This window comes from Salvelinus fontinalis, chromosome 13 (genome assembly GCF_029448725.1).
Source record: "Salvelinus fontinalis isolate EN_2023a chromosome 13, ASM2944872v1, whole genome shotgun sequence".
NCBI lineage: Eukaryota > Metazoa > Chordata > Actinopteri > Salmoniformes > Salmonidae > Salvelinus > Salvelinus fontinalis.
In genome coordinates, this window is record NC_074677.1 from 43575074 (window position 1) to 43588664 (window position 13591).

A 13591-nucleotide genomic window follows, 5' to 3' on the forward strand; every position below is an offset into this window, starting at 1 on the left:
CACCCTATATTTGGTTATTCTTTCTAGTCTAAATAATTGAGCAATTGTGCTTTCGATTTTTCATTAAAATCGTTTCTTGCTAGCTACATTACTTTTCAACACGATATCATAACGTTGTCACACGTGGATACTACTGCCGTTAGTTAGCTAATTTGCTAATTCCTAGCTTAGCTACCGTTTGTTAGCAAGGACATTTTCGTTGTCATATAAGGTTAGCTTTTTGCGTTAGACACGACCGTTCATGTGTGAACGTATAGTGTGAGATTCGATGCCTCCTGCAAGCAAACGGGCGAGAAAAGAGGACTCGCCGCTGGAGTTGGCGTGTGAGTGGGGGTCCTGCCAAGAGTCGTTCGATCGGATGCAGGAGTTCTGCGAGCATGTGGAGGGTCACCTCAAGGCGCTGGACATAGAGGACGGGGGAAATTACTCATTTGGTGAGCGGGCAAGGGGAGCATGGATTACTCTCTTTTCACAGCCACTGTACCTCCGACGTGGAGTGACGCTCCTTGTGAGAGATACAATACATAAGAGAGGAAAAGCCAGGAGAAAGAGAAGTCAAACCTTCATTTTATTTGAGATAAAGTAGCTAGCAAAGGCTATTGTGGAAGACACTCATGTTGTACAATGCCATATGCATGTATCTTGTCCGTTTTATGTCACTAGAGGAGCACAGCTGTCTATGGAAAGAGTGTGGGTTCTGCTCTGTGGAGAGTGCTGAGGAGTTTAAGCGCCACGTCTATTTCCACTGTTACCACACCAAGCTGAAGCAGTGGGGCCAGGGGGTACTCAAGGCCCAGCCCAGCATCGACACCTGCACCATTGGCCTCCACAACCGCAACATCGTGCCTGACATCACAGACAACTTCATCTGCCAGTGGGAGCAATGTGAGGTGAGACACTGTTGGTGTGGGTTATATCTAAGCTTAGATGTGAAGCTTGTGGACAGACAGACATAGCCGGGCATAGACCAGGGACGTGAAGTCAGGCACGAAACACACACACACAAATCTATCATTTAGATGGGCTCAAATCTATTCATGTGGACTGATTTTAAGCATATTAGTTTAAGTGGTGAAGTTTTCACACATTTGTCGGTCTTAATATGTTCATTACTATGAGAGCGACGTGTTTTTGTGTGTATGTGTTTGCAGCAACCCTCCCTTGCCAACCCAGAGTGGTTCTACCGCCATGTGGAGATGCACAGTATGTGTATGGATGTACCCTCTGCTGATAAGGAGCTCCTGGTGCGCTGTGGCTGGAAGGGTGAGTCCACTGACCCCCTGTAAAGATGGCAGCGGTGACTAACACGGGCTAGTTTGCAACTTTTCAGGAGAAACCGAGGTGTCTGTATGTTTCAATTAAAGGATGTGGGTTTTTTGATTCTTTTGGAATTGAGGGTGGATAAAATAGGTACATGCAGGCTATTACTGATGTCATGTGACCTGGAACCAGAGTGTAACTGCTACTGAGGGAATCACCTGCACTTATTTCCCCTTGACTTTTCTCTAGACTGCGAGGCCACGTTTAAAGGGCGTTTTAAGCTGCGGGAGCACCTGCGGAGCCACACTGGGGAGAAGGTGGTGGCCTGCCCAATCTGCGGAGGGATGTTCGCCAACAACACCAAGTTCTTTGACCACATCAGGCGGCAGACCACCATCGAGGGTGAGAGGGGGGAAGGTCAGGGGTCGATTGGATGAATGGCTTTGCTAACATTGTGGAGTATAACCCGATAACACGTTTACTTAATGACTGACGACAACTGTGTGTCTGTGGTCCCTTGTCTCTCGTAGGTCAGAGGTTCCAGTGCTCCCACTGCTCTAAGCGCTTTGCAACAGAGAGACTACTGCGGGACCACATGAGGAATCATGGTCAGTCCCTTGGAACTCCCTTTTGTATTTCTATTACACGTTGCTGTCGTTTGATGCCCACTAGAACTGTGCTTCGATCTGTATCTTTTATTCTTCTCTCTCCTTCTCTGCTGTTAGTAAATCACTACAAGTGTCCATTGTGTGACATGACCTGCCCGTCCCCCTCCTCACTGCGGAACCACATCAAGTTCCGCCATAGCAACGAGAAGCCTTACAGCTGTGAATACTGCGAGTACAGGTAGGTTCGTAAGTGAGGCAGGACTCCCGGTCAGTAATATAAGCCAACGCCATCCGTTTCAATATTATGAAAGTGAATTATATTGAAGGAGTACTAGTTTAGTGTGTGCAAGTGTTAACGATAGTATAGGCAGAACCCGTCCTAACCCCTTCTTTCCTGTGGTGTGTGTGTTTCTCTCCTCAGCTGTAAGAACCTGATCGACCTTCGTAAACACCTGGACACCCACAGCACTGAGCCGGCCTACCGCTGTGACTTCAGCAACTGTGACTACACCACACGCTCACTGCACTCCATCAAGAACCACTACAAGAAAGTACACGAGGTGAGTTAGGGAGATTTACAATTGTTTCCTGTTTTTACACTGCTGTACTGGGCTGGCCTGGTTATGCGTCCATCATAGCTGGTGGAAATGTGCCGAAAAGGACAATATGAAGCCAGCCCAGTACTGTTTGTGTCATCTCTATATGGTAAGTCAGGCATGAAAAAACAACTATTAATTGTGATCAATTCCCTTAACTATGCGTGACCTATTTTCTAAGATGTTTGCTTTTTTGTGTTGACGACTCAGGGAGATTTTGTGGCTCGCTACAAGTGTCATGTCTGTGAGCAGTGCTTCACTAGGGGAAACAACCTCACTGCCCACCTCCGCAAGAAGCACCAGTTCAAATGGCCCCCTGGGCACCCCCGATTCAGGTACCGACATAGCAAGCGTAACATTTATAGCCAGCATAGGACAACCAATTCTAAACTGCATGTGGTTGAGATTGCATCGAACATCATGTTTATGTGGAGACGGTCTGTATTAACAAGGCCTCGTTCAATGTAAGTAGTTTGACTCCAGAATCAGTACCAGGTGAATGAGAAAGTCTCGAGCATCGTTGGGGCATCATTTTGGTCTTGTGGCTAACACCTCCGTCTGTCTTCTCTCGCCCAGGTATAGAGAGCACGAGGACGGCTTCATGCGTCTGCAGCTGATCCGCTATGAGAGCGTGGAGCTGACTGAGCAACTGATGAGAGAGAGACCGGAGGGCCACGAGGGGGAGGGGGAGGACGCTGCCCGGACAGATGTCCTGGGGCCTGGGGAGGATGCCAGGGTAGTAGCACACTCCACGGAGGTACAGGTGGAGCTGAGAGGGGTGCTGTTGGAGGGGGAGCAGGGAGAGGGTGTGTTCTATGATTTGACTGGGGGGGACTCGTCTCGGGCGGGGGAGGACACTGTGATCCTGCAGCTACAGGACACTGCTCAGCAGCTGGGCATGCAGGTAGCGTGACCACTACAACCCCTCACATGGACACGCTGCTCATCTAATGGCTCGTTCCTCTGAGATTCTGAGCAGTGACACAGCACAGAGGCACCAGGGCTAAGGGAAGGACGGGAGAGCTTTACCGGTTTTTGAGCACACCTGTCTACTGAGTACGAGGAGGGGGGGAACTCTTCAAGGATTCACATGGTATGGATTGAAGTGAACAGTGGCTCCTAAATATTGGGATTTAACCAGCAGGACTGGCCTTACCTGCCCTCACTGCAGGGGCCCACACTCCTCATAGCACTCTGTCAGAAGATATGGAGGTGATATTGTGGATGTGATTTCTTGGGCTGTTTTCCAACGTCTGATCTGCCGTTGTTGGCGACCGAGACAGTTGCTATGTTTTGCATTATGAACAACTTTGAGCTGAATGGACTTCATAGTGATATACTATAAAGCAGGATCAATGAGTTAGCCAGCTGACTAAGTAGTCTTATATAACTTGTTATATATTTTTTGGTGGGGGGGGGGGGGGGGGGGGGGGTGAAATGGGTTGGTCTAAAGGTGTCAGCATGCTTCAGTTCGGCTGGCACCTGGCCAAACTTGGCTAACCGAATGAGTGTGCTCGTATACTCCCTTAAACGACCGTTGCTTGAAAGATGAGGGAAAAAAGTGACAATGGTACTGTTTGTCTATTCAGAATTAATCTAAGATGACTCAGGAAATCTGTCATTAATCTTGGATGTTTTTGACGAAGAGATCTTAGTCGTGCAATTTTACATCTAACTAAGATGTTTGCAGTATTTTTTTTTTCAAAGGAAAAAATGTGCATGAAAATGAGTCGTCTCTCGTTGAATGACAACAAAGACTATTCAAGAATCCATACTGTTGACCAATCGCAGACAAAGGGGTGTGAACTTCGGCTTGCCTCCAGAATAGTTTTTGTGACTGGACAAACGAACAAAAACGTCACAAAATGTAATCTTAATATATGCGCAAACTCTGCCAAATTGTTTTGGCTGGGAAGCATGCGGGCGCCTTAATTCAGTGTTTTCCAACTCCAGTCCTCGAATACACCCAACAACACACAATTTTGTTGTTGCTCTGGAGAATTTCATCTAATTCAACTCTTTGAGGGTTTGATTAGTTAAATCGGATGTGCTTGTCCAGGGCTACAACAAAAATGTGTTGGGAACACAATTGATTCAAGTTTTTAAAAAACAATGTTGAACCAGGAAATCAATAGTTATTGCTGGTTGTTTATCTAAGTTGGCTGGCTAACTCATTGATCCTGCTTTCTATTATACCCCTCAGCTATTTGATTTGACATTTTGTTTTTTGTTCTGCGCAATAAACAGATTGTGCTTTTTATTGGCTTGTATCGTATTTTGCATTGCTGTCACTCACCTTTTTAGAGCTTGTGTATTTAGTTTGTATGCACATTTCAGAACATTGCGTGTAGATGTGAACTGATGATTCTCTATCAAGTGAAGCAGAACTTTGTGTGTAATACTTATCAATATTTTGCGCTTAATTATCCTACAGAAATAGATTTACTGCGTGTGCGTGGTGTGAAAGAGAGAGCGTTCTCTGGCCTAGAATCTAATCCACTTAGTGGTGCTCTTACATCCGGCCTGTTGCCCGTCAGACACGTCCTCCAATGATGGACAAGACTGGCAGACAGAGAGGCTATGTACAGGATTGAAATAGGATGTTCAGAGGCTCTTGATTGTTGCCACTCTATTCAACGGCAGAGATGGAATCAATACTTTTTGCTCTAGTAAGTTTACAGCCGTCCGTGCATTTTTGCAATGCACTCAAGAAAGCCATTCTTATAACAATATCTTGTTATTTCTCGCCTCCCTTTTCTTATACACGACACTTGCACGTCCATACAAAACTGTATAATGTACATGAATATATCTGCAACCCGTGCTATGATTCTGTGTAAGCGCAGCACGCAGTATTATATGTGTGGGAGTAGTAGTGGATGGGTTGTTGTTGGCTGCGTTTTAAAAGATTAACCAGGCCTAGGAGCTTAGTGTAAGCAGCACTCACTGTGCTCTGCTTCCTTACTCTGTCGCTATCTCTGGACCCTACTGCAGATGGAGAGAGATCGTGCAGAACACCTGAAGACTACTAAGCGTGCTTCTGTGCCTTTTTTAATGGCGATTTAAATGGAAGTTTGAAGATAAACTCGTTAACATCCACGCCATGCTTTTTCTTTGGTTCAGAACTGAGCTTTGAGAGGTGTTTACCTCTCCTGCTTGTAGAGACTGCTAGTGAGGGACCGAAGACAGGCAGCCATGAGAATGTACTCACTGCTGCTACTGCTCCTGGGGTCCTCACACGGGGTATTCACACAGCTGCCTGAGTTAATGGAGGAGGAAGGTAGCGGTAAGATATTTTACTAGAACAGTATTCCTCGTGATGGTTATTGAATGAAAGTGCCTAACTTTCGTGAGGTTTACCCTTGGTTCAGTACATACGTTTTAGTCATTTAGCGATTCGTCTTATCCAAAGTGACTGAAGTCAGCTCCAGAATGTATGTAATCTGATGAAATTGAAATGATTCATTCAGATTTGACAGGTAACTTAGTGTATATTATCTGATGGAACTGATCTGATTCAGGTGTGACAGAGGCGACTCCAGAGCCAGAACCTGTGGATGACACCTACTGGTCAGGCACAGCCCCCATCTGTATGGGAGGTTGTAAGGGGAGACACCAGGAACTGAAGAAGGATCGCTGTGGGGACTCTGACTGCTGCTGGTTTGGCTATAAATCCCTCTGCAGAGGTACCACACACGTGTAACCTGTATCTGCCGTACCCTGCTGTAGTGTAGCACATTCACAATAATTACATAACAATTCCATCAAATTGTATTTTCCTTAACAGTAGGAAATGAATTTGTCAGTATACTGAAATGTATCAAACTAAAATTGGAAATACATGGTACTTCCTTTATCTTCTCAGAGTATATTAGTCATGTGGATTATTCTCTACTTTGCACATGCTCTATGTTTGTCCTGTTTTCTCTTGTTCCATAGTGTTTGTCCTGTTTGCTCTTGTTCTATGGTGTTTGTTCTGTCCTGTGTGGTTCAGTGAACTGTGGGAGGCCTGACGTGGACTATAACGGGATGGTGTACGGGAACGACTGGTGGGTGGGCTCAGTTGTCCGGTACGCCTGTCGCTCTGGCTTCCTATTGGTGGGGGACCCTGCCCGAGCCTGCCAATCCAATGGAGGCTGGACCCCCAAACCCTCCTGTCTCAGTGAGTTGCCCATTTTGTTCAATAGTGATCAAAGATCCCATAAATTTGCCTCCACTACACGTCACTACTCCCTGTAGGTGTGAAGAAGTAGCGTTCGATGTCATTACTGTGAGCTGGCTACATTCACACAGTCTCAGTGAGTAGCCTGTTTGTTCATGCAGGCTTATTGATCACCATTCATTTTGCCTTAACACCTCAGGGAACACACATTTTAGTACACTCACTATCATATTACATTAAGTCCTTTACCTTTCCTTCTCTCACATCCACCTCATGTTTCTGCTCCTCCACACTCTACCCCTGTCCTCCCTCTCTCCCTGGGCCAGGGGTGTGTCGTCAGGGCCGTGTGGAGATCACGGAGAAGGAGCTAGAAACGGCTACCTGCTCCTCCACCTGTCCCCTGAAGTCCTACATGGGGCCTCTGAAGCAGGGCTGCTACGGCATCGACAACTGCAGGAAGATGAATCCTGACTGGAAGCGCTGGTTCACCCGCTGTGACACGTGCCTGTGTGATTGCCACATCGCCTGTGGTAAGTAGTAAACTTTCGCGCCCTTGAGTGGTACAGTCCATTGACTGATGACAGCTAAATCACGGCGCGTTTCAACTAGCAGGCAATCAACTTAAACCAGATCAGTTGGTTTCAATGAATGAATGGATGGATTGGGTTTGAGTTCTTAAAATATGTACTCTAGAGTGTGGTTAATAGCTTGTTACATTACATTTGTTCACACCGTGTTTATTGTATTCCAACTTAAGGTAACCCATTCATATTTCACACGTTCTAAAATCTTTGTCCCACACAACAAACACTTCCCCACAATGTGTTTTATCTTTAAGCATCTTTAGGTTAAAAGACGGACAAATTCCACTATTGAGTGACTAGAATATGCAATTCAAAACCATCACAAGGAATATCAGTGAACAGCCTAACATCCCAGATCCTCATTGGAATCTCAATCGCAATGCTCGAATCCTCATCGGCCTATTGCTGCTTCATCTGCTGTCAGAGGGAGGATCAAAGGGGAAACCTAGAGAGACATCTCTGTGGAACTAACAACAGTCTGTCGCGAGAGACTGCGGTCCTAACCTCAACAACCTCATGGGGTTAACGTATAGAACACAGTGGAGGCAAAGACACTGCTTTTCCTCAGTTTCCCAAACAGACTCCCTGACTACGTGAAGGACTCATCGTACAGCGTATATGAACAGTTTTGACGATGGAGGGGGAGACCTCTCCGAGTGTAGAGGTTCTGTTTGGGATTAACGAGTTGCCCTTTAGCTAAACCTGCTCATTCAATCCGTCCTGGAACCTTAGAATGAGCTCGTTGTTGAGCTGAGACCTTAATCTTGTTACCCACCGCAGCCCAGAGGAGAGTAGAGGTGTCGGCGGAAGTCAGAGAGGAGGACCAGGTTAACTATCGCACAGCATGTTTACTATACTCCATGTGGAGATAGCTTGGAATACATGATATGCCATGTGTATTTCTAAATGGATGGGGATACACTTTGTTACTATTGTAATATCTTAATTTCTCCTTATGTTACAGCCATTGGTTGGACTCTCTGTATTGCTTATAAGATGTAGATGGTTGTCAAAGGTACTTCCTCACTAACAATGTTAGTTGTTGATGATTTGTCATTGTCTCATAAATCCAACTCTTGTGTTTAGACCATAGGGATCGAGATTCATTCTATTTTGAATCCATTCTATTTAATGATGTGGTTTAGATCGAGAGCTGAGCCTCCGGATATGTTTGTTTTTCTTTGGGTTTGTAGCAGCCAACTCCTGCAATGAAATGAACATGACCAAGTCGAACATTGATTTTGTCTTAGTAATGCTACGCTAACAACTGCTTATTACACACAGAATGGAATATAATACAGTACAATAGCGTTGTACATACTAGGAGAACGGAAGAATAAGAGCTGATTCATAAGCACTGTTTTAGACCCACACGAACCTGCGTCCATCCTGGTCTGAACTCCAGAGGACTCTGACAGTAGCTCCCGGGAGATCCGATTGGCCTCATTTCCAGCCACTCAATTCACACGCTCCAGGGGCAGCCCGAAGTCTGGGTAACTCTTTCCCTATGAACCTATTAAATGGAGAGCAACAAGTGTAAGTTCATCGTGCACAACAAGGCAGGATAGGCTATGATGACTGACCATACCGTACAACATTTTTGATAAGAGAAATCGACTTTGATTTCTGGAAGTATGTAATTGTAAAGTTTCTAAGAATTAAGCCTGAAAAATGTATGATTTATACAAGAGATTCGATAGTCTCCTCTGTCTAATAAAATGTATTTAAATGTGTGATTAGTGTTAATAATGATGCTAATACTGACCAATGTTTCTTACTTAAAGTCGTGGTCTGTGTCCTCCAGTCTCCTCATGGGCCCCAATAGTACTCCCCCTTCCACCACAGAGCTGGAGTAGACCTGACCAACCAATTCTCCATTGGACAGCTCACTCTCACACAGACAGCCTGATAGGCACTGCCACCCTCACTGGATCTACAAGATGCAACAAGAACCCAAGATAATGAAGGCTTATTATGACCCTTCAAGTGGGTATGTACTCTCTTTAGTGTTCAATGTGAAACGATGATAACCATGACTTAAAAGACAAGTAATAGCATTATGTAGTATTAGTGACAGTTTAATGTGTACGCAGACATTTACTTTCATATTCAATCAACAGACATGAGCGATACTGTTTGCAGGACACGACCTATAGCAACACAATATATAGATGTGAATGTGGCCACTATAATATGTCAGAGCACCCAATAAATATAATTGGAACTCACCTCCCTGTGTGAGTGTCCCCAGTATCAACAGCTGCAGAAGAGCCACAGAGAGGAGAGTCGTAAGTCTTGGTGCCATTATGATGATTCTACCTGCGTCTCAATCCAGATGTCTCTTGCTTTGTCACACGCACGAGAGCACTTCTTCTACTGTACCTGACCCCAGTTTGAGCACATTCCAGCCCCACGTTGCCATGGTTTATGTGTCTTATTTATCCATTCAGCAAAAGGCATTGTGGGTTTAAGGTCAGCACGCTCTTTAAGAGCTCACGCGTAATGACAAATCGACACTGCGTGTAAGAAAATGGCTTTTCTTTCAAATGTTCCCTTTTGCTCCATTTAAGGTCTTTTCACGAGGCCAATCTTCAAGCATGTTGTGAATAAAAAGTGATGTGTTTAGCTTGTCATCGATGTCATAAAGCGGAACTCTGCATTGACGTCGAGTAATGATCTACCTTCGCCCTCTGACCCTGTGTTCCCTCAGGTGGAATATGAGGTGAATACAATATAAAGGTAAAGAGCCTGGAGACAGTGGACACGAAGTGGATTTAATCCTTCCTCAGATATAACCTCGGAAGCTTTATGCTCTATTCTAATGCATTCATTTCCTTGATCAAATTAGCAGTTGATTTCCGAAGGCTTTGAAATAGCTTTATTGTTGAAACGTGTTTTTCTGCAGTTTTCCGAAATCCAGAGTTTCAATACGGGCCATAACATGATATATTATTGTTAAAGCTTTTCCTAGCATTGCTGTGTTGTGCTCAATGTCAACAATCTCAAAAGAACCCATGACTGTGTTAATATCTATAATAACCACATGGTGTTGCTGCAGTCCCAACATCAAAGGCTTGGAAACTGGTGCAACACAGTATCTTAAATATTTTTTTTATCACTTTGGTACTATTTTCACAAGTATTATGTGGGGAATTTTCCAAACTCCAAACTTATAACATTTGTAACGCAGCCAGTCTTATGTTCAAAAGCTTTCATTGTGCATTCCATTTTTTGGGGGGGAGACATACCACACAACCATTGAGCCACAATATAATCCTACTGTGAAATACAATGAGTACATTGGTTTAATCACCAAAACACGACATAATGACTCATTATTTTAACAACCAGTTAATGGAATAGCAAAAAAATGTAAGATACCTTTGAATGTATGTAGTATGCTACAGTACTGTAAATTACAGTGTGTTACACTGTTTTTATATTAGGCAATATACTTGCACTACCTGATTTAAAATTGACTGAACATCACATTTCCATCATTTCTATCCCATGTGTGATCACTGAAGACATCTTTCACAATGTAATCGAATGAAATAGTGTTTAGCAGGTGCTAGTTTGCATCAAACCTGTCTTGAGCATCCTCATTTTTCATGCACCTGGGGAAAAAGCTTTTGGCGTGGCGAATCCAAGCCTCACATAGGTCTGGGTCAAAATCGTCGCATGCCTCATCCATGGCCTGAAGGAGAGTAGTACGCTTATGGGGATGGCAGTCGTACATCTTCCATCTATATTGTATTTGACATTGTATGGTACTTGTGTATTGTAGTGGTCCTTTACACGGCTCAGTTCATAAGAGCATGGCACTAGCAACACCAGAGTTGAGACTTCGATTCCCAATGGGGTCACATACCAAAGTGCGGAGTGTTGTTACTTTGGATAAAAGTGTCTGTTGCGTAAATGGAATATACTGTATCATGGTATTAGAGAACTGTATTGGCCAATGCAATTTTAGTAAAGCGGTATGACCCCCCCTTGACTCTACAAGGTGTCAAGCGTTCCACAGGCATGCCGGCCCATGTTGACTCCAATCCTTCCCACAGTTGTCAAGTTGGCTGCATGTCCTTTGGGTGATGGACCATTCTTGATACACATAGGAAACTGTTGAGCGTGAATCCTAGCAGCGTTTCAGTTTTTGACATACTCCAACCAGTGCACCTGGCACTTACAGTGCCTTTAGAAAGTATTCAGACCCATTGACTTTTTCCACATTTTCTTAAGTTACAGCCTTATTCTAAAATGTATTTTTTTAAATCCTCAGCAATATACACACAAGACCCCATTATGACTAAGTGAAAACAGGTTTTTAGACATTTTTGCTTAAGGTGGAAATACCTTAAGGAATTTGGAAATGCCTTAAGTATGGGCAAGACAAAAATGGAAATACCTTAAGTATTCAGACCCTTTGCTATGAGACTGAATTGAGCTCAGGTGCACCCTGTTTCCATTGATTTTCCTTGATGTTTCTACAACTTGATTGGAGTCCACCTGTGGTAAATTCAATTGATTGGACATGATTTGGAAAGGCACACACCTGTCTATATAAGGTCCCACGATTGACTGCATGTCAGAGCAAAAACCAAGCCATGGGGTAGATGGAATTGTCTGTGGGACTCCCAAGAAAGGATTGTGTCGAGGCACTTATCTGGGGAAGGGTACCAAAACATTTCTGTAGCATTGAATGTCCCCAAGAACAGTGGCCTCCATCATTCTTAAATGGAAGAAGTTTGGAACCACCAAGACTCTTCCTAGAGCTGGCTGCCCAGCCAAACTGAGCAATTGGGGGAGAAGGGCCTTGGTCAGGGAGGACAACCATCTCTGCAGCACTCCACAAATCAGGCCTTTATGATAGAGTGGCCAGATGGAAACCACTCTTCGGTAAAAGGCATGTGACAAACCGCTTGGAGTTTGCCAAAAGGCACCTAGACTCTCAGATCATGAGAAACAAGATTCTCTAGTCTGATGAAACCAAGATTGAACTCTTTGGACTGAATACCAAGCGTTACATCTGGAGGAAACCTGGCACCATCCCTAAGGTGAAGCATGGCGGGGTTTTTTAGGGACTGGGAGACTAGTCAGGCTCGAAGAAAAGATGAATGGAGCAATCCTTGATGAAAACCTGCTCCAAAGAGCTCAGACTGGGGTGAAGGTTCACCTTCCAACAGGACAAGGACGCTAAGCACACAGCCAAGACAATGCAGGAGTGGCTTCGGGACAAGTCTCTGAATGTCCTTGAGTGGCCCAGCCAGAGCCCGGACTTGAACCCGATCGAACATCTCTGGAGAGACCTGAAAATAGCTGTGCAGCGACACTCCCTATCCAACTTGACAGAGCTTGAGAGGATCTGCAGAGAAGAATGGGAGAAACTCCCCAAATACAGGCGTGCCAAGCTTGTAGCGTCATACCCAAGAAGACTCAAGGCTGTAATCGCTGCCAACGGTGCTTCAACAAAGTACTGAATAAAGGGTCTGAATACTTATGTAAATGTGATATTTACGTTATATTTTTTATAAATTTGCTAAAAATTTGAATCCTGTTTTTCCTTTGTCATTATAGGATATTGTGTATAGATTGAGGAGAAAAATACTATTTCATAAATTTTAGAACAAGGCTGTAACTTAACAAAATATGGAAAAAGTCAATGGGTTTGAATACTTTCCGAAGGCACTGTAAGTGTTTTGTCTTGCCCATTCAACCTCTGAGTAGCGCACATGCAATCCATGTCTCAATTGTCTCCAGGTTTAAAAATCATTTTTTAACCGGTCTCCTCCCCTTCATCTACACTGATTGAAGTGGATTTAGGTGACATCAATAAGGGATCATAGCTTTTACCTGATCAGTCATTGAAAGAGCACTGTCTTTTGAACACTCAGTGTATAGGGGATGCATTTATTATTTGTTTTGGACTTTCTGGAATATTTTTATATTATTACTGCATTGTAGGAGCTAGAAACGAGCATTTCACTGCAACTGCTGTAACATCAGCTAATCTGTGTACGCAACCAATAAACTTTGATTTGATTTGTTACATACAGTATATCTGTTCTTGTCTATCAGTTTTTTTTAAACTTACTGTGAAGTAAATTCATAATCATAGTAGTACGTTCAAGTATGTGTGTGTGTATATATCATATTTTTCATGTTTCTATTTTAGACATTTTCATGATTTAGTTCTCAAAAGTTTAAGTGATCATCAATTAAGAGCAGTCAGATTTAAGTAATGGTGAAATGTCTTAACAAAAGAGAATCCTATCCAAAGTAATATGAGCATTGCATTGTGAAAGGCAATTACTTTACATTAACATGTATTGCAATGTCAATCATGTATTTCTAGATGAAACACTGATTAAGTTTGGTGGAAAA

At 43.8% G+C, this 13591-nt stretch overlaps 2 protein-coding genes across 2 annotated transcripts; both read left to right on the forward strand.

Annotated features, from left to right (window-relative positions):
• The first annotated feature begins 11 nt into the window (after positions 1 to 11).
• On the forward strand, positions 12 to 3883 carry hinfp (histone H4 transcription factor). Its single transcript, XM_055942962.1, has 9 exons — positions 12 to 434; positions 664 to 890; positions 1152 to 1263; positions 1510 to 1662; positions 1791 to 1868; positions 1986 to 2106; positions 2290 to 2428; positions 2675 to 2799; positions 3041 to 3883. Exons 1-9 carry the CDS (start codon positions 269 to 271, stop codon positions 3375 to 3377), a joined length of 1458 nt encoding a protein of 485 aa, XP_055798937.1. The 5' UTR covers positions 12 to 268; the 3' UTR covers positions 3378 to 3883.
• Positions 3884 to 5795: 1912 nt separating this feature from the next.
• Positions 5796 to 8943, forward strand: si:ch211-117m20.4 (uncharacterized). Its single transcript, XM_055942964.1, has 3 exons — positions 5796 to 6150; positions 6404 to 6626; positions 6953 to 8943. Exons 2-3 carry the CDS (start codon positions 6494 to 6496, stop codon positions 7162 to 7164), a joined length of 345 nt encoding a protein of 114 aa, XP_055798939.1. The 5' UTR covers positions 5796 to 6150; positions 6404 to 6493; the 3' UTR covers positions 7165 to 8943.
• The last annotated feature ends 4648 nt before the right edge of the window (positions 8944 to 13591 follow it).

Bases quoted from the DNA above. Each gene is read 5' to 3' on its own strand.
- hinfp (XM_055942962.1), top strand. From the start codon at position 269: ATGCCTCCTGCAAGCAAACGGGCGAGAAAAGAGGACTCGCCGCTGGAG. The intron at 1,663-1,790 runs GTGAGAGGGGGG...TGTCTCTCGTAG, and splicing joins GCGGCAGACCACCATCGAGG to GTCAGAGGTTCCAGTGCTCC. The intron at 2,107-2,289 runs GTAGGTTCGTAA...TTCTCTCCTCAG, and splicing joins TGTGAATACTGCGAGTACAG to CTGTAAGAACCTGATCGACC.
- si:ch211-117m20.4 (XM_055942964.1), top strand. From the start codon at position 6,494: ATGGTGTACGGGAACGACTGGTGGGTGGGCTCAGTTGTCCGGTACGCC. The intron at 6,627-6,952 runs GTGAGTTGCCCA...TCCCTGGGCCAG, and splicing joins CCCCAAACCCTCCTGTCTCA to GGGTGTGTCGTCAGGGCCGT.